The sequence below is a fragment of the Rhinolophus sinicus genome, chromosome 16, assembly GCF_057876585.1.
Source record: "Rhinolophus sinicus isolate RSI-liver-muscle chromosome 16, RSI-T2T, whole genome shotgun sequence".
In the NCBI taxonomy this organism is placed as follows: domain Eukaryota; kingdom Metazoa; phylum Chordata; class Mammalia; order Chiroptera; family Rhinolophidae; genus Rhinolophus; species Rhinolophus sinicus.
The window spans coordinates 99,952,985-99,973,863 of record NC_142516.1 but is presented as its reverse complement, the minus strand read 5'-3'; the positions used below and the strand labels follow the sequence as shown (position 1 = coordinate 99,973,863).

General features: G+C 38.3%; 1 protein-coding gene across 2 annotated transcripts in view; it reads left to right on the top strand.

Moving 5' to 3' along the window:
- SPART (spartin) overlaps positions 1–20,879 on the top strand; it is a 69,935-nt gene that overhangs the window by 21,962 nt on the left and 27,094 nt on the right. The window contains exons 1-2 of one of the 2 annotated variants that reach the window (XM_019736532.3): positions 4,900–5,349; positions 18,506–19,311. In XM_019736532.3, the coding sequence (XP_019592091.3) occupies positions 18,508–19,311 (804 nt within the window). In that variant the 5' untranslated portion in view covers positions 4,900–5,349; positions 18,506–18,507. Of the gene's footprint in view, positions 1–4,899; positions 5,350–18,505; positions 19,312–20,879 lie in introns of those variants that run through there. The other variant, XM_074330016.2, reaches the window with a different exon arrangement.

Genomic DNA, 20,879 nt, shown 5'->3' with positions numbered 1-20,879 from the left:
AAATTAGAAACAAAAGTAAATATTTATTTTGAATGAAAAAATAAATCACACAAACTACAAATTTTAAAACGCTGACAGATACCACAGACATTACCAAATCCAGAAAAAAACCGTAGATATTTTATTAATTAGGTGTTTGACATATCCCATGATACTTGTGTGGGTACAGAGTCCCAGAGAGCAGTTTCCAGGCTCTCGGCCTCACGTGGAAAGGTTCTGGCTCGGGTAGTAGATGGCCATCAGCTGTGGCTAATTGGCTGTCAGCTGTAACCAATGAGCCAATTAGCCACTGATAGAACTGCCACGGCTGCGCTGGTGAATCGAGTGGAGAGTCGGAAATCCAGTGAGACAGTCGGTTGGTTGGCAGGCAGAGAAGCGGACGGCAGGTTGCAGGTAGTGTGACTCCAGCCTCCAGTGACACTATAGTGGTATGACTCCCCTACCTATGGCTCCGTGGGTGTTCCTTTTTGGCCTCACCATATCCTGCATTCTTATATGGGGAGCGTGACTAGAGGCCCCGCAGGCTGCCCCACACGACTTGTTTTCCTATCTTTCTTGGCTCTATACTCTGATTACTTGATTGTGATTTTGCAATATATTCCATAAAGCAAATAAAGAGAGAATTCAGTTTTTTCCTCTAGCATGGTTTATCAAGATTAGTTTTAAAAATATAGGAATGTTTATTTCAGTTTCATAATTCAATATTGATATAAATTTTTATAACTGCCATATAAATCAATATAACTATTGATGAGACCCAAGTTATTTGATCACATTTTTACAAATCAGATGACTGGAATACATTTTCCATTGATTAGCTTCTAGCCCTGTGTATCAAACGTTGTTGCTCCTCCACCCACATGCTTCTGACGCTATGCAGTGTAGGACACCTTCATAAAGCAATATAACCCTTGGCTTTGGCTTACTATTGGGCAATTATCTTGCCCGCACAGAACACAATATCCAAAAAACACTGGCAACACAGTACTGTAGAGTATCAGTTGTTTACCCTGCTGATTGAGAGACTGACTGGGAACTGAGGCTCGCTGCCACTTCCCAGCCTCATAAGACAGTATCATACTACATATTGCTAACTCTGGAAAAGATTAAAATTCAAAATTTGAAGTATAGTGTCTACTGAATGCATATCACTTTTGTATCATCATAAAGTCAAAAAATCATAAGTCAAAGCATCATAAGGTGGGTACCACCTGTAGTTCAAAGAATTGAGTGACAATGCTGTTATAAAATGCTTTCTGTTGATTTTATTTTGTTTATGTGGACAGTTTCTCAGCCTTTACATTTATAAATATTAAAATTAGAACAGAATTGATGCTGAATCCTGTCCTGTTCTAGAAATAAATGATAATCATCCACAAATATATGAATTAAATGAAAAACTCTCTTTCACCTCATCAAGATATATTTCCAATAAATATATACTTCTGTTCAATAAATATTTATCCAAGCTTAGAATACATATAATACAAATAATTACAATAATCACTCAATCCAGGTGATTATTTTAAAACTGCTTTAAATATAATTTTGTACCATAAAAATTCACTCATTTTAAATGTACAATTAAATGATTTTATTATATTTACAGAGTTGTACAACCATTATCATAATCTAATTTTGGAACATTTCCATATCCTAAAAAGAAAACTTTGTGCCCATTTACAGTTAATTTCAGTTACTAACCCAGCCCTAAGCAACCACTTTCTGCCTCTGTAGAACTGCCTTTAAAAAATATTCATAAAAATGGAATAATACAATATATGTTCATGCCTGCTTTCACTGAGCATAATGTTTTTGAGGTTCACCCATGTTGTAGCATATACCAGTATTTCATTCATTTTGGGGTCTGAACAATATTTCATTGTATGGATATATACCACATTTTCAAAAATCTATGCATCAGTTCATCAACATTTGGGTTGTTTTCACGTTTTTGGCTGTTTTAAACAATGTTGCTATGAATGTTTCTGTCAAGTATACTTGTCCATTTGGTATGTATGTACAAGTATTTGTATTATTATTTGTATTACATGTATTCTATTTCCAGAACACAACAGGATTTAGCATCAATTGTTTTTCAATTTTCATATTTATAGATATGAAAGCTGAGAAACTCTATCCATCTAAACCAAATTAATAAATAGAAGTGGAAGGAGTTTTATAACAGCAGCATTACTTGATTTTTTGAACCAAGAGGACTGAAAATATATGTTTACACAATTCCAACTACAAGTGTAATTGCTAGGTCACATATTATATGTATACAACTATATATAATTTTTTAAGAAAGAGTCAAATTGTTTATCAAAAACATGGCTGCATCATTTTATATTGCTACCAGTATTGCATGAGGGCTTGAATTTCTCTACATCCTTGCCAATACTTGTTAATATCTATCTTTTTTATTACAGCCATCCCAGTGGGGAAGTCTCATTTAAAAAATTTTTTTTTAAATTTACATTTCCTAAAGACTAATGACATTGAGCATCTTTTCATGTGCTTTCTGGCTGTTTGTATATCTTTGGAGAAATGTCTATTCGAATTCTTGTTCCATTTTTAAAATGTATTACTTATCAATTATTGAGTTATAAGAGTTCTTTCATATTTTAGATACATGCTGGATATAATGATTTACTAATATTTTTATAGGCTATGGGTTGTATTTCCAATTTCTTGGTGGTGTCTTTCGAAGAGCAAAAGGTTTTAATTTTGATGAAGTACAATTTACCAGTTGTTGTTTTTTTATTGCTTACATTTTCGGGTCACATCTAAGAAATCATTATGTAACCTAAGTTTATAAAGATTTGTGTTTTCTTCTAAGTGTTTTATAGTTTTAGCTCTTATATTTAGGTCTGTTTATCCATTTTGTGTTAATTTTTGAGTATGATGTGAGGTAGGGTCCAAATTCACCTTTTTGAATGGATTTCCAATTGTTCTATTTCTTGAAAATACTATTTCTTTCCCATTGCATTTTATTGGTGCTTTTGTTGAAAGTTAGTTCACTATAAATGCAAGGGCTTATTTCTGGGCTCTTCCATTTCATTGATTAATTCTATCCCACATATGTCTGTCCTTATGCCAGTAATATACTGAACTGATTACTTTTGCTTTGGAGTAAATTTTGAAATAAGGAAGTATAAGTCCTCCAACTTAATTCTTTTTCAAGATTGTTTTTGCTATTTGGGATACTTTACATTTCCATGTGAATTTAGAATTAGTTTGCCAGTTTCTGAAAAGTACTCATCTGGGATTTTGGTAGGAAATGTGCTGCTTCTATAGATTAATTTGAGGAGTATTGCAATTGTGACAATATTGTCTTTCAATCAATGACTATGAAGTGTCTTTCCATTCATTTAGGTCTTCTTTAAATCATCTCAAAAATGTTTTATAGTTTTGGGTGTATAAGTCTTGCACTTATTTTGTTAAATTTATTCCCAAGTATTTTGTTCTTCTTGATAACATTGTCAATGAAATTCTTAATTTCATTTTTGTAATGTAACTGTATAGAAATACTGTCAATTTTTGTATGTTGATCTTTCATCCTGCAACCTTAATACACTTGATTAGTTTTTGTAGCTTTGTAGTAAATTTTAGGGTTTTCTATATATAAAATGATATTGTATATAGAAATTTTACATTTTTAAGTATTTTAACTTTTATGGCTATTGCAAAAATTTTAGATTTAAATTTACGTACTTATTTATGATGCAGAAAAATATGGTAGGTGATCAATAAAAGATTTTCCAGAATAAAGAAATATTATATTGGGATAAAATTTCATGAAGTGATATGGAAATATTAGTTCAAGAATAAAATGATGTAAAATTTCCTCTTACGAAAGAAAAGCTTAAAAATTGATGATGGATATCAAATTGCCTGGTATTTAGGTTCCACTGGCTACATTTAAGAGTTATGTAACTGGTTTATTTTAAAATGTCGATATACAATAAAACAATTTGCCTCCTTTGCAACTATTTAAATCAGATGAAAAATTTTGGTCATTCTAAAAGGTGAGGGAGAAAGTACATAGTCACAGTTTTTCAGAATTCTTTTAGGGGATAGAAAAGCAAAATGATTGAAAACTACAGTATTAATGTATACCTATCTCCCTAATAGGTTTTTCCCTTTGGGATGACCAACTATTACCTTTCTGAGATTTGTGGGAACTACCAAATGACTAATTTTAAATTTACAAGCCTTCCTCAGTGGTCATCCAACAGTCGGAATCACTAATTAATTTTGATTGAGAGGACTAAAAATTCATCTGGAATTAAGTCACTGCCATTCTTAAACAAGACACTTAGTCTTAAATGCTCAGGGCTCTAAATATATAAGTATGTATATATGTGTACATGTATAATTTTTTAAGACATATCTACTCAAGAGTATAAAATCTGTCATCTACACTATTTACTAATTTTAAAGAACTTTTGAAGGTAGAATATGTTCACTTTGATTTTCCCCTTTCAGCCTTCCATAATCATCAATGGGATTAGCAGTTGCCATTTATACTTAGGAGTCAGGAAATCAGCTTTTTTTTTTTTTTTTACCTTATTGAACAGACTTTCAGAACACAACACGTATACACCCTGAGCCGTTTATCGTGCTGTGTATGTGGACCTTTGGAAGTGTCCTTTTTGGATACATTAGTCATACAGGTTCCAGAACAGCTGAGAGAATCAGCCTTTGTTCTCCCACGTGCACTGTGCCCAGGGCTCCCTGCCAAGCCATCACAGCGCACTGCCCACTACTCTGTCAGAGTCACTCCACCCTCCCGGGTTCCGCGGGGCTGAAAGAAATTGCGCAAGCGCGGGGGCTGCCGACGGGGCCGCTGGAGGACCCTGATTGTGGGTCTGCGCCGAGCCGCTGGCTCACGTAGTTCTCTTGGGGCCTTCCGCCTTCGCCCCTTTTCTTCCCCCAGGGGTTTTACGGTGACTCCAGGACTGACGTCACCCCACACACCATTTACAAGGTCCGAGGAGACAGAAGTTAGGCTGGGCCGGTGGTGACCAGCCGGTTGGGAAGACGGCCAAGGGCCCGTCACGTGAGCGCGGACCCGTGACGGCGCGCAAGTGCCCCTACGGGGAGCGAGGGCAGACCCGCACGGCGGCGGCCGCGTGACGTGCGCGCTCGGGAATGCGCGTTGGGAAGGCCATGTGAGCGCTGGCCTGCGGCTGCGCGCGCCTGCGTGCGGGGCGCTGAGCACCTCGACGCCGGTGGGAGAGAGCTTTGCAGCGGCGTTTCGATTGAGGAAGCCGGCCTCTCGGCTGCGGCCGGGCGGGGAGCTTTTCGGACGGCGCCGAAGCTCCTGAAGTCTGGAAGGCACAGGTGGGGCGGCGGCCCTGCGGCGGGCGGTGGTGTGAGCTCCGCGGGCCCCGCGGCCTGGCCCGGCGGTCGTGGGGCGAGGGCAGAGGCGGCCAGGGGCCACCATCCAAGGCTCAGAGATGACACTTTTCTTTGAAAGGAGCAATGTCGAGAGAGAATAGTTTGAGAAGTTCTTAGTTAACTCCTATCTCATGTTTGTGGAACCTTCGCACTCCTTACGTTCCCCCTCCCCGTAGTAACTGTTGGGCTGTTGAGCTCTGCCCTTTTGCCCTTAGATCTTAGGTTCGCTGTTTCCCCTGGAGCATCTCTGATGACCGTTCTTGCCGCCCCGCCCCCGCTGTTTACTTTTGCTTCGAAAAGTCGCTGTGATTATTCACCCTCACCCAGCGCTTACAGCTTCGTTGAAAGTTGGTATCCTTTCTTTACAAAAACATCAGCAACTAACAGCAGTGATATTGGGAATGGATAGCGCGCGATTTTACTCTTCGAATACCTTTGTTCTTGTTTATTAGGGGTTGAGCTTCGCAGGGGATCCCTCCGACCTAATTTCTGTGTGTGGAAAAAGTTTCTCTTGGAATGCACACTGTTCGTGACGCGGCATTATTGCGTTACAGTAGGGTTGGCTCAGTTTTCCACTCTAATTGTAATGAATTGCTTTACTATCTCTTGAGGATCATCGAAATTGGCTTTATTGTGTTGTAATTTAATGAATTTCGCGTTCAAGACTGTTGTTGCCTCTGAAATACTGCTTTAAATATTTAAGAACGCAACAGTTTTCCTTTGAAATTCACAAAAGCACTACCCAAAACAGGTAATATAAGAATGTCCCCAGCTATAAATGGAGCTGGGGTTTGATTCGCTCTCCTTCATAACACACCTTATTTGGTGACTTGATAAGAAACCTGTTTGAAGCGGGAAGCCTTTCTCTTATGTGGATTCCGGCTCACTGGTGGGGCTTCCCGAAATGTCACTGTGTGTAGCTTCCCTCACCGGCCAGAATGCGTTGAGATGCAAGGGTCAGTTAGGGCATCATTGCTCTAGGGAGATAAATGCTGTATTATTAAAGCCTAATTGTGATGTTGACGGTTAGCATGGTTGTTACTACTTAATGTGTTTATGGGACTGGGTTCAGTTTTCAAGTGTTTGGTTCAGAATTTTACTTTTGCTCCTATTTTCCAAAGCGCGTGCTCGCACACACAGTTGATGGCAGCATACATTTTATTACTTTTATTAGAACGTTTACAAACATAAATGCACCATTGGTATCTGGAACCAGGTTTTGATTTGTGATTTAAGACGATTATACTGGTGTAGGTAATGTTTAATTTATTTAATGTTTCTATCTAGAGTTCCTTTATCATGCCGCCTTCTGCCTTCAAGTGGTATCTATTTAAGGCTTAAGCCAAATGCCTTTCTACCCTAAACCGTTCCCAGGTTTCCTTCACCCCACCCTCATTCCGCTAATTTGTAAGCATAGTAGCAGCTTTACCTTTCGAATCAAACATTTCATTTCATTTTCTTGGCAAATGTCTATGGAGCCTGACTTTTTTATCTCTTATAATTTACTAGCTCTGTCATTGGGCAAGCTGCTCAGTATTTGTAAAACATTTTATAAATCAGATCTTAACCTCCAAATATATGAAATTAAATGAAGCTTAGAACAGTGTCACACACATCCAAAGAGGTAGTAAATTATGGTGCTTCTAAGGGCCAGACCATGTGCATTTTATGTTTGCAATATATAATAGTGAGTGGTTTTAGAGCAGTACTTTTAATTTACTTGTGAACCCCCAAAATAATTTTTGTAAAACTGCCCCCCTTGCACATGTTTAGGTTGATTTAAAATATTTTACGTCCTATTTTAGGTAGCTGCAAAGGATGCATTTTTTCCACATAGTATTGATACTGACATTTATGTACCATAAATTTGGTACATCACTCTTAACTGTATCCAAAGGAGTGAAATACTGCACTTTCATATCCATCACCATCAATTTTTAAAAGAATGATATTTTACATGGTTCCTTTTTCTTGAAATTGTACTTTGAATTTTACCCCCCACGCCCCAAAAAGTTACCTCAATGTCATTTATTTCTGCTTGAAAGGTTTTTATTCTGTTATACATGTCTTTAATAAAAATATTTGTGTAAGTGGAAACTAGTTTTAAAATTTTCTTGTGACCAGCTCTAGGAGTTATTTTTCTTCTCAATTGAGTTAATGGAAGTGGTAATAATTGGTCAGAACATCATCATGCCTGACGGATTTTGATATAGTAAATTAAATTTTTGATATAGCAATTAAAAGTAGGTGTTCAGTGGAAATTTATGTCTTAATGAGATGGGTAGTTGGAGTTGTGCCTAAATTAAAATTGACATCTTTGACTTTTTTGAGGCTGTTCCACTCTGGAGGGCTTTTCCATCCTGGGGTAATGAACCATAGTAAAAATAGGAATGGGTGAAAGGTATCACTTTATTTTGTAAAGTGGGAAGATTGTGAAAGGAGCCTAGGAGAGGGAAAAAAACAAACAAACAGCCTGACTACTGGACTGCAGGCATATTCCGAGGCAAGTCATTTTCAGTGAGGAGTACTAAATGGAAGGGGGAGGGATCGGGAAGCCTTTTTCTTAAAATTATGCATATTGGAACATGTTCCCTTAAAAAGTCTTCATGTACCCCAGGGGTACACATCCATGTGTCTGAAGACCATTGAGATCAGTGGTTATCAACAGGGATGGTTTTGCTGCCTTACAAACAAATTATTACAGGGATGTTTTACATTTGGCAATGTCTGGAGAGAGTTTTGGTTGTCATAGGGCATCTAGTAGATAGAGATCAGAGATGCTAGTAAACATCCTACAGTGAACAGGACAGCATCCAGTGACAAAGACTTATCCAGCTCAAAATGTCCATCATATCAAGGTTGAGAAACCCTGATTTACAGGTTTAGTTTTGGAATCAGACTACTTAACTCTGTAATCTAGAGCTATGGGTTAGTAACCTTTTTTTTGTAAAGTGCCAGGTAAATATTTTAGGCTTTGTGAGCCACATGTGATTTCTGTTGTATATCTTTATTATTTTTTTTTAATTACAGTTGACATTCAGTATTATTTTATATTAGTTTTAGGTGTACAGCCTAGTGGTTAGACATTTATGTAATTTATGAAGTGCTCCCCCAGCAACATACATAGTTATTACAATATTATTGACTATATTCCTTATGTTGTACTTTTACATCCCCGTGACTGTTTGGTAACTACAAATTTGTACTTCTTAATCTCTTCACCTTTTTCACCCAGCCCCCAAATCCCCCTCCCATCTGGCAATCATCAGTTTGTTCTCTATGAGCCTGTTTCAATTTTGTTTATTCACGTATTTTGTTCTTTAGAGTCCACATACAAGTGAAATCATACGGTATTTGTCTTTCTCCCTTCTTTCACTTAGCCTAATACCCTCTAGGTACGTTCATGTTGTTACAAATGGTAACATTTCATTCTTTTTTTATGGTCCAGTAATATTCCACTGTGTATGTATGTATGTGTGTGTGTGTATCATCTATATACAGGAGGTCTGACAATTAAGTTTGCTACCTTGTTGCAACAATGTTGCTAACCTTTTTTGATATTAGAGGGATTATTCATTATGAATTTGTACCAACTGGACAAACAATTAACCAAGTTTACTGTTTGGAAGTGCTGAACAGGCTGCATGAAAAAGTTAGATGAGCTGAACTTTTCGCCAACATTCATGGCTCTTGCATCGCGACAATGCACCAGCTTACATGGCACTGTCTGTGAGGGAGTTTTCAGCCAGTAAACAAGTAACTGTATTGGAACACCCTCCCTATTCACCTGATCTGGCCCCCAGTGACTTCTTTACCTGAAGATAAAGGAAATATTGAACGGAAGACATTTTGATGACTTTCAGGACATCAAGGGTAATACGACGACAGCGCTGATGGCCATTCCAGATAAAGAGTTCCAAAATTGCTTTGAAGGGTGGACTAGGTGCTGGCATCGGTGCATAGCTTCCCAAGGGGAGTATTTCCAAGGTGACCGTAATGATATTCAGCAATGAGGTGTGTAGCACTTTTGCTAGGATGAGTTCATGAACTTAATTGTCCGAACTTGTATGTACCACAGTCATCTATTGATGGGCATTTTTGAATTAGGGTTTTGGATTTCTTTGGATAAATACCCAGAAGTGGAATTGCTGGGTCATAAGGTAGTTGTGTTTTTAATTTTTTGAGGAAGCGCCATACTGTTTTCCATAGTGGCTGCGCCAATTTGCAATCCCACCAGCAGTGCACAAGCGTTCCCTTTTCTCCACATCCTCACCAATACTTGTTTGTTGATTTATTAATAATAGCCATTCTGACAGGTGTGAGGTGACATCTCATTGTGGTTTCAATTCTTGGTGATTAAGTGACATTGAGCATCTTTTCATATGTCTGTTGGCCATTTGTATGTCCTTTTTGGACATACAAATGTCTATTGAGGTTCTCTGCCTATTTTTTAATTGGGTTGTATGGTCTTTTTAGTGTTAAGTTGTATGAGTTATTTATGAATTTTGGGTATTAACCCCTATCAGATATATCATTGGTGAATATCATCTCCCATTCAGTAAGTTGTCTTTTCATTTTGTTGATGGTTTACTTTGCTGTGCAAAAACTTTTTAGTTTGATGTAGTCCCATTTATTTATTTTTCCTTTTGTTTCCCTTGCCCGAAAAGATAATGTCCAGAACAGTTTTACTAAGAATAATGTTAGAGAGTTTATTGCCTATGTTTTCTTCTAGGAGTTTTATGGTTTCTGGTCTTACATTTAAGTCTTTAATCCATTTTGAGTATATTCTTTTACATGGTATAAGGTGGTGGTCTAGTTTCATTATTTTGCGTGTATCTGTCTAGTTTTTCCAACACCATTTATCAAATAGACTCTTTATTCATTGTAAAGTATTGCCTTCTTTGTCATAGATTAATTGACCGTGTAGGCGTCAATTCTGGACTCTATTCTGTTCCATTGATCTATATGTCTGTTTTTATGCCAGTACCATGCTGTTTTGATTACTATAGCTTTGTATTATAGCTTGATATCTGGTAGTTTGATACCTCCAACTTTGTTCTTTTTCTCAAGACTGCTGTGGCCATTTGGGGCCTTTTGTAGTTCCATATAACCTTTAGGTCCTTATTTGTTTTTATGATCCTTTAAAAATGTAAACATAATTCTTAGCTTCAGAGTCTTTCAAAAACAGGTGATCCTGGGCAATTATCACCGTCAAACCTCATTTTGTTTCTCTGCAAAGTACTAATAATGCCTCCAGTGGTTTGTAAGGATTGAATGAAATAAACATCTAGCATATTGTCCAGCACACATGAAACACTCTGTAAATGGTGCCTGGTAATAGTGATTTGTTGTAGCATGTAACAGAAAAGTGGGGGCTAAGTCACAATGTTGTAGAAGACGGTGTTCAAGTAAATTGGACAAACTAAATGATGCTGGTTAAGTTCCCGGAGCAGCACACAAAGCCTTTTTAACCTCTGCTGTCTTGCTTTATGAGCTCTGAGCCTCCTTGTACCCTAAGGAAGGTGGAGTGCAGAATTCCTATCCCATGTTTTCTGAGGGAAGGAAAGGACAGGATCTGTGTAAGAGGGAGGCATTCTAATGACAAAAGTATAGAATTCCAGGGAGAGGGTTTGTCAATTTTGATTAGAGATTTGGGACAGACAAGGTTGGTCTGTATGTGGTCAATTATGATGTTTTCTAAATTGGAGACTTAATATAATTCTCTTGTCTATCATGAAGTTGCTGCGTAATAAGGCTGACCAATAGTTTGTTTCGTTTTCAGGTTAGAAAGTATAGTTATACTAATCAGAATTTAGGCCACAGTTTCTGTGATGTCTTCATAATGTAGATTGTTGCTGAAACAGTCTTAAATCATTTAAATTATCCTATCATTATAAATTTTAACGAGATCACAGAAGAAGAATCTCTAAAACTGCAGGGTCCAATAATGGTAGGCACATGTGGGTATCGAGCACTTGAATTGGACTAGTTGGAATTGCGTATGCTTCAAGTGTAAAATATATACTAGGTTTCAAAGATAACGCAAAAAAAATAAAGGTAAACTATCTTACTAATTTTTATGTTGAATACGTGCTGAAAGAATATTTTAGATATATTTGCATAAATAAAATGCCATTATTGAAATTACTTTCAGCTGTTTCTTTTTACTTTAAAATAATGTAAAATTTTTTTTCCAATTACAGTTGAAATACAATATTAGTTTCATGTGTACGACATAGTGATTAGACAGTTAAGTAACTTACAAAGTGATTACCCTGATAAATCTAGTATCTATCTGACACCATACATAGTTATTACAATATTATTAATTATTCCCTATGCTTTACCACATCCCGTGACTCTTTTTATAACTGGCAGTATGCACGTCTTAATCCCTTCCTCCTTTTCACCCATTTTCCAAACCTTCCTCCCATCTAGAACCATCAGAATTTTCTCTGTATCTATGAGTTTGTTTCTGTTTGTTCATTTATTTTGTTTTGTAGTTAACTGCATACGAGAGAAGTCACATGGCATTTGTCTTTCTCTGTCTGACCCATATCAGCATAATCCTCTCTAGGTCCATCCATGTTGTCACAAATGGCAGTATTTCATTCTGTTTTATGGCTGAGTAATAGTCCCTTGTGTATATGTACCCCCTTTTCTTTATCCATTTGTCCATTGATGGACACTTAGTTTGCTTTCATATCTTGGCCATTGTAAACAGTGTTGTAATGAGCATAAGGGTCATATGTCTTTTCGAATTAGTGTTTTGGGTTTCTTTAGATAAATACCCAGATGTAGAAAATTGCTGGGTCCTTCTTTGTCACTTGTTATATAGCCTTTGTTTTAAAGTCTGTTTGTCTGATATAAGTGTGGTTGTTACTCCAGCTTTTTTTTCATTTCCATTTCCAAGGCATAACTTTTTCCATCCCTCTACTTTCAATCTGGGTGTGTCTTTTGATCTGAAGTGAGTCTCTTGTAGGCAGCATATTATCCATTGAGCCACCCTGTGTCTTTTAATTGGAGCATTTAGTCCATTTACATTGAAAGTAATGTTGATAGATAGGTTAGCTATTGCCATTTTATTATTCATATTTTTGACACCCCCCCCCCGCTTCTTTATTTTCTTCTTCCTCTTTTTCCTCTTCTCTTCTTCCTCTTCTCCTTACTCTTCTTGTCCCTTTGACATTTCTTGTAATATTGGTTTGGTGATGATGAACTCCTTTAGCTTTTTCTTGTTTGGGAAGCTCTTTATCTATTCTTTGATTCTAATGAGAGCATTGCTGGGTAGAGTAGTCTTGATGGCAGGTCCTTTCCATCACTTTTTGAATATTTCTTGCCAATCCCTTCTGGCCTGCAAAGTTTCTGTTTAGAAATCAGCTGATAATCTCTTGGGAACTCCCTTGTAGGTAACTAACTGCTTTTCTTTTTCTGCTTTTAGGATTCTTTCTTTGTCTTTAAAAGCTTTGGGATTTTAATTATGATGTGTTTTGTTGTGGGCCTCTTTGGGTTCATCTTGTTTGGGACTCTGCTTCCTGGGCTACTGTGTGTCTTTCCTTCACCAGGTTAGGGAAGTTTTCTGTCATTATTTCTTCAAATAGGTTCTCAATTCCTTGCTCTCTCTTTTCCTTCTGGTACCCTTGTGATAGGAATGTTAGTGCACTTGATATTGTCTCAGAGGCCCCTTAAATAATCCTCTTTTTTTTTCTTTTTGCTGTTCTGATTAGGTGTTTTCTGTTACTTTGTTTTCCAAATCGCTGATTTGATCCTTTGCTTCATCGAATCTGTTCATCCCCTCTAATGTGTTCGTTATTTCAGTTATTGTATTCTTCATTTCTGACTGGTTCTTTTTTATGTTTTCTATTTCCATATCTCCATTTTTATGTTTTCTGTATTTTCATTGAAGTTCTCACTGAAATCACTGAGTGTACATATAACCAGTGTTTTGAAGTCTTTATCTTGTAGATGGCTTGTTCCCATTTTGTTTAGTCCTTTTTCTGGAGCTTTGTTCTTTTCTTTTATTTGGGACAGATTTCTTTATCTCCCCATTTTGGCTGCCTCCCTGTATTTGTTTCTATGTATTAAGTAGATCTGCTATGTCTCCTAGTCTTAGTATAGTGGCCTTATGTAGTAGTTGTCCTGGCAGCCCCTGTGATGCAATTTCCCTGGTCACCTGAGCTGGGTGCTCCAGGAGTGTCCCTTGTGTGGATTGTGTGTGCCCTCCTGTTGTAGTTGAGCCTTGGCTGCTGTCTACATGTCAGTGGGAGAGATTGACTCTCAGGCTATGAGTACTGGCTATGAGTACAGCAGAGGAGCTGTTGTTTAGGGGCTGACCCCATGGAGAAGGATGCACTTTGGTAGGGCTCTGGTGCCTTCTGAGTCTGCCTTTTGGGTGTGTTGCTTGTGGAGGTGGTTGGGTGGTGCTGTGGTGTGATCTGAAGCTGACACTGGTGTGTTGGTCCTGGGGCGTATTGAGGGAGGTGGTCTGGTGCAGACCAAGATCAGCCACTGCCTGTGGCCACTTGGTATGAGTTACAAAGTGATCATCAGATGGTTGCTACTTCTGCTGGACTTGGAAGTGCCTGGGAGAAGTGAAGCTGGGAACTGAATCTAGCTGCCACTAGTGCCAGGTTTTGGGCTGCTTAGCAAGAGGTACAGGACATGCTGAGGCCAGATGCTGCTTGCTTGCTTGATTGGTGTGTTTGAACCTTTGAGAGATTTTAGGAAAGTCCACAGCATGAGTTAAGACAGGCCATTTGTATGGAAAAACCACTGGAAGTGTCTTGGGAGGGAGGGAAATTTGGGTGGGGTGGGGTCTCAGGGTATCAGCAGGGCTGGGAAAATGAGCAGTGTTAGCCAGGTTGACAGAGACTCAGACTTGGTGCCCTTCTGCATCTGCACACTGGGTAGGGCTAGGGCTTAACAAAGGAACAGTGAATTCTGCCAGCACTTCTGTCTGGGAGAAAGCTGCTCCTCCAGCCCTCCCTCTGAAGCCAGACAACAGAGTTTTCCTCCCCGTATATCCCTGGCGCCTTTTGAGCTGCTGCCCCAGCACTGGAACTCATAAGGACTGAGTCTGTCAGTGAGTAAGGTGGTGTGTGGGCCCTTTAAGAGGAACATCTGGACCTCCAGCATCCCTCTGTCTCACTCAGCCACAATCACATCAGCCACAATCTCTGCTGGTTTTCATAGCCAGAAGTTATGGGAACTCTTTTTCCTGGCACTCACATCCTGGGCTGGGAACCTGGTGTGGGGTTGTGACCCCTCGTTCCTCAGGGAGGTGTCTCTTGGTGGGCGGAATGAGATATCCCTCCTGATTTTTAACCACCACACATGAGGGTGTGGGACCATCCAGTTCCTCCTCTCTGCTCCTCCTACCAATCTCCATGTGGCTTCTTGTTTATATCTTTAGTTGTAGGACTTCTGTTCAGCTAGACTTCAAGCAGTTCTCATTGATGGTTGTTCTGTAGTTTAGTTGTAATTTTGATGTGGTCGTGAGAGGAGGTGAGTACAGCGTTTACCTACTCTTCTGTCTTGACCGGAAGTTCTCTCTTTTTACTTCTTTAATGTGGCTGTTAGAAAATTAAAAATTACGTATGTGGTTCACTTCGCGTAAGACAAAGCTGCTCTAAACCTTCTGTTTGCATTTTAAAATTGGTAATTAATGGTGGTTAATTTATCATGCACATAGTATTAAGAATGAAATATTTTTGTAAGGCTTGTTGTGAAAACCAGAGGTCTCATCACACCAACCTTACCCCTTCCTCCCAAAGGCAGCTTGTGTCAATTTCTTACCCAATTCTTTTGGTCTGTCTGTGTTAATCTCTAAATAGGATGCTTATATTGCTACATTTTATTTTTCAGTTTTAAGCATTGTCCTGTCACTTCCAGTAAGGAAAGTTGAAGTTTTAATTTCATACTATACCACGTACACAAATTTCTGTCACTCCATCTCAGTACGGTTGTATCATAATTTTGCTGTATCAGGGTTTATTATTTATGTTATTATGACACGAATCAAAACTGAAACATGCATTATTTTATGATTATTTTTTCTTTCTAGCTCAGCATTTTGTTTCCCTTGGAGTTAATAATTGTCCTGATTTTTATTTCCTTAGTTTTCCATGTGTTTATTATTAATTAAACTCTGAGTCCTCCCACAGTTATGCAGATCTCTTCTCAAAAGTTTGAAACACATTAAGTAGTCTGTCAGTTTTAATTTCTTGAAGAAATCTGTGCAGTTCTGCCTTCTACTCCAGTATGAACTGGTTACATCATTATTCTCTTGGTAATTCCTATCATCAGCCTTGGGATGCCTTTTACCAAGCATGGAATCCAAGCAACAAACGATACAGTATCTGAACAATCTCTTGGCTGGGTTTGGAAGTTAGTTTCACTCAGAAATATGAGTTAATATGTACTATTTCCTTTTAACTTCTGTTGCCTTTATTAAGAAGTTCCTTAGCAGTCTTTTCCTCATTTTTTTAAAGATGGGCCCTTAGAGCGTCACGTTCTCAAATTTATGGTACACTCTTTGGTGTAGGTCTTTTTATAAATTCTTGGATCGTTGGTCTTTTTAAATCTGGGAATTCATGTTTTCCAGTTCTGGAAAATTCTTTGAATTGTTTTAACTCTTTTTATGTATTCTCTATTTCTGGAAATCTTATTAGTCAGATGTTAGGCCTTCTAGCTTGGGTCCTCTAATTTCCTTATCTATTCTTTCCTACTTTTCATCTTTGTCTTTTTGCTCTGCTTTCTGGGAATTTTCTATAATTTATAACTTTATCTTTTCATCTCCCTATTAAGTTTATTTCTAGCTATTTTATATGTAATTTCTAAAAGCTCCTTTAATTATTTGAATGTCTTTTTGTGTATGTATATACCCTGTTTTTATTTTATGGATGCAGTATTTTCTTTATGTTGACATAGATGATAGTTTTTTTTTGAAGTTTTCTTCTCCCTGTGTGTTGTCCATAGGAGTCAGATTGCATTGCTCTTATTTTTTTCTTTAATACTGGACGTTTTCCTCACGTTTTGTGATCCTTGACTGTCTGCTTACATATAAGATGGGAGCACTAGAAAGCTAATTGGAAACTCCCTACACTGTATCAACTGTGGCTTCTCTCAGAAGTTAGTTACCTGGAGAGTTTTCCTTGGGGGAAAAAGATAGGTCTTTCCTGTTGGTGGTGATCAGATGCCGCGGAGAAGGCAGTGCCAGTCTGCTTTGTGGAAGGGTACCAGCTGCCAGAGCTCTTAAGAACCAAGTTGGGGAGAGAAGGCTGAGGGTATGTAATTTTTCATTTAATTCTTCTGCTTTTGGTATTTACCCTTAATCATGCTAATAGTCCCCTGTCCAGAGACATTTTATGCTCTTTTGAATTAAAACATTCAATCTTCTATCAGGACTGGAGAGGAATAGCGCTTTAGGCTTGGTGTAGGGGAGATCTGAGGGTCTTAATTTGTAAATTAGTTTTGAATCGGTCCTTTTTTTTTCCTAGCTCTCCCTCTACTCCCTCTTTCAGGAATTGAATCATATGAATTCCTGTGCCTTTTGGAGGTTCTGTGATGTGCTGTAAATGGGGCTGCTTCTCCAGTTTCCTCAACTGACAGCTTAGATTTCAGTGTCTCGGGTCTGTTTTGTGAGTTACCGCTTGTCTGTTTCCTTTTTCGGAACCAAAGTACTGTTGACTCTTCATCCTCCCTCTTTGTGCTTGTGAGTTATGGCTTTATTTATCTATTTTATTAAGGGATGATATAAAGTGCACATAGTGCACTAATCATAAGCTTGTAGCCTAATGATTTTTTATGTGTACTCACCACTCAGATCAAGGTAGAGAACTTTTCCATGTGCTATAAAGTGCCCTCGTGTCCCTTCCAAGTCTATTTCCACAACCAAAGTTGTTTTTATTTCTATCATCACACACTGGTTTTGCCTGTTCTTCAACTTTACTTGTATAGCGTTATTCATGCAGTATGTATGAAGTCTTTTGTATCTGCCTTCTGTTTCTCTGGGGATTGATGAGATTCATCAGTGTTGGCAGGCATCAGATTTTTGTTTTGTATTTTTTTCAGTTCCTGTGAATTACTGTGTTGTATAAATACACTGCTATTTATCTCTTCTCCTGTGGGGTGAGCATTTTGGTTGTTTCAAGTTTTGGGGTTTTGTGCATAAAGCTGCTATAAATATCATTGTACATGTTTTTGGTGTGTATATTCATTCATTTGCCTTGATTATATACTGACGAGGGCAAGTGCTGGGTCAAGAGTGAGTGAATGTTTAGCTTTAGCAGAAATTGCCAGTTTTCCAAAGTATCTGTACCATTTTCCACTTACATCAGCAAAGTATGAGAGTTCAGTTTCTGTGTTCTCTCACACTTGTCAGTCTTTTCAGTGTTAGCCATCTGATAAGTATAGTCACATTATTGTGGATTTTAGTTTCATTTCCTTGAGGGAATAGTGTATTGAATCGCATTTCACATTTCAATATGTTCTTTTGTGAAGTACCTGCGTATGCCTTTTTTCTCATTAAAAAGAATGGTTATGACTTTTTAATAATCTTGTTAGAGTTGTTTTAATGGAGTTTTGGGAGGGAACAGGGCTAATTGCATGTGAGTAACTTGCCACCTTTAAATGGAAGTGAGATAACTTTGAAGCTTCATCCAGATATTTTTTTTCTGATTTCTGTTGTCGCCAATGTGTGATTCAACCTCATTTTTAATCAGCTGGGTATAATCTGGATATCACAATGAATTTTAGAATGACATTCTTTGGTTCCAACCTTAAAGATATGTGATAGGAAACTTTTATTTCTTATGAGAAACTGGAACAAAATCATTCAGTAGTTGTATTCTGCCTTATTCTCTTCTTTTTTTAATTGCAAAGATATTTAGGACCAAGAGTATTATTTGTTTATCCAGTCAACAAATACATATTGAGTGGTTTCTTTATGCCAGACCTGATAGTAGGCTTGGAAGATATGATTGTGAACAAGACAAGCAAGGCTCCTGACCTCTTGAAATATATTCAGGTAGGAGAAATTGATAATAAATGAGTAAATACCTAAGTAAGATAATTAAAGATAGCATTTCCTGTTTCGTAGAAATGGAGCAAGAGCCAGAAAATGGAGAACCTGCTGAAATTAAGATCATCAAGGAAGCATACAAGAAAGCCTTTATATTTGTTAATAAAGGATTGAGTACGGATGAATTAGGTCAGAAGGAAGAAGCGAAGAACTACTATAAGCAAGGAATAGGACACCTGCTCCGAGGAATCAGCATTTCATCAACAGACCCTGAGCACACAGGTCCTGGGTGGGAATCTGCTAGACAGATGCAACAGAAAATGAAAGAAACACTACAGAATGTACGTACCAGATTGGAAATTCTAGAGAAGGGTCTTGCCACGTCTCTACGGAATGATCTTCAGGAGGTGCCCAAGTTATATCCAGAATTTCCACCTAAAGACATGTCTGACAAGTCGGCAGAGCCTCAGTCCTTTAGTGCACCTCCTCAGCACACGGAAGCGGATGGAAACACTTCAAATGCAGAGTCGGTCCCGGCAGCTGCCTCTCTGCCCTCGCCTTCTCAGAGTCACCCCACAGAAGCACCTCCTGCTTACACCCCTCAGGCTGCTGAGGGTCACTACACTGTGTCCTATGGAACAGAATCGGGGGAATTTTCATCAGTTGGAGAAGACTTTTACAGAAATCATTCTCAGCCACCTCCTCTTGAGACCTTAGGGCTAGATGCGGATGAGTTGATTTTGATACCAAATGGAGTACAGATTTTTTTTGTAAATCCTGCAGGGGAGGTTAGTGCACCTTCATATCCTGGATACCTTCGAATCGTGCGGTTCTTGGATAATTCTCTTGACACCGTCCTAAACCGTCCTCCTGGGTTTCTTCAGGTAAGCCAGAGAAAAACATAAACGTAATTTAAATTTTTGTTTGTTAATATTTATACTGTGTGTAAGACAGTATGTGCAAAAAGATCGTTATAAGTTCTATTTCTTTTTAAATATATTCATGAAATTTATGAGTCTTGAACATCTATGTTTGTATTTAATAGCTTTTTTTTTTTAAACAAAGCCTTGTTTTAGTATTAAATTTATGATGACAGGTCGTGAGGGGATCAGAGTGTTCATCCTTAAATTTTTAATTCTTTGTCTGAAGAGGAAACCTAATAACTAATTTCAAAAGGGATTTAACTTATGTAACCTGTGAATATGTAACTGTAAATTTCCATGGATGATGGATGTTAAGCTCTAGCTGAGGGGCCGAACCGGGGTAAATCCAGCCTAGTGTCTAGAACAGTGGATTTCAGCAAGGCACTATCTCCCCATCCCATCCCCTTCCCCAGGACATTTTGGCAGTGTCTAGAGACAATTTTCATTGTCACAACTGGGAGGGGGGAGTGTGCTGCTGCTACAGGCACATAGTGGGTAGAAGACAGGGTACTGCTCAACAGCTAAACAGCATAGTGCCCATCAATAAAAAAAATTCTCCAACCCAAAATGTCAATCATGCCAAGGTTGAGAAACCCTGGTCTAGAAGAAGAGACTCTGATGTTAGTTTAGGATGCGATTCTAGCATTTCACGCAGATCAATTTACCAGGCTGCTCTTCGTCCAAGAGCAAAGACTGGTGCTGAATAAAGGTTATTGTTAGGGCATTGTTGTGGATTACAGATATTCTGAGGGTGGGGGTCCAACAACAATGCTTTTAAAAGATGGGACATTGGTACAGAGAGATGGGTTCTAGAAACAAGGACTCTGTATCCATTGGGTCTAACAAAGGAGTTTACATGTAAGGAAGGAGATACCTATTTGAGCAAGGCAGGTGCTTTTGTCCAGAGTCCAGATGTGGTTTAGTTACAGCACTGGTTATCCAGATTCATTTTCTCTTTTGGTGTACTGTTTTCAATTCTTGTGCAGCTGTTACATGGAGTCAACTTGAAAATTGTTTACAGATAGTTGGAGATTTACTAGGGTATATGACAGATATTTTGGGGTGTTGTTAAAAGGGAGACTCAATTATTGGACAGTAAGAATATTGTGACTCCTGTAGGTTATTTTAAGAAAGAAGCTTTGAGGTTTAAAAAGAGTAGGCGTATTGATTGGGATTGTGAGGAGGTTGATAAGAGCTAATAGTTTCTGCTGATCTGGAAGAGAGCTACGTTGTAACAGTGGAATTTAAAAAACCTGGGGCCTGGGCTGCGGGAGGTGTGGGAAGTGAACATGGGAGGTGTGGGAAGTGAACATCGGAAACACTGGACCTAGTTACATGAGCTCAACCACTAAAATGACTCATTGTCTAGTAAAATGTGTCCTGTCTTAGTGCTTTCAATTTTGTTTTTAATCTTTCTACTATTTCTTATTTTTGGTCCTAAATAAAAAGTAAAATTGCACTGCAAATTTAACTTCTCTCTTTAAGGGGGCTCTCATTTACATGTATTCACATATTTGTAGCAGTGTCCT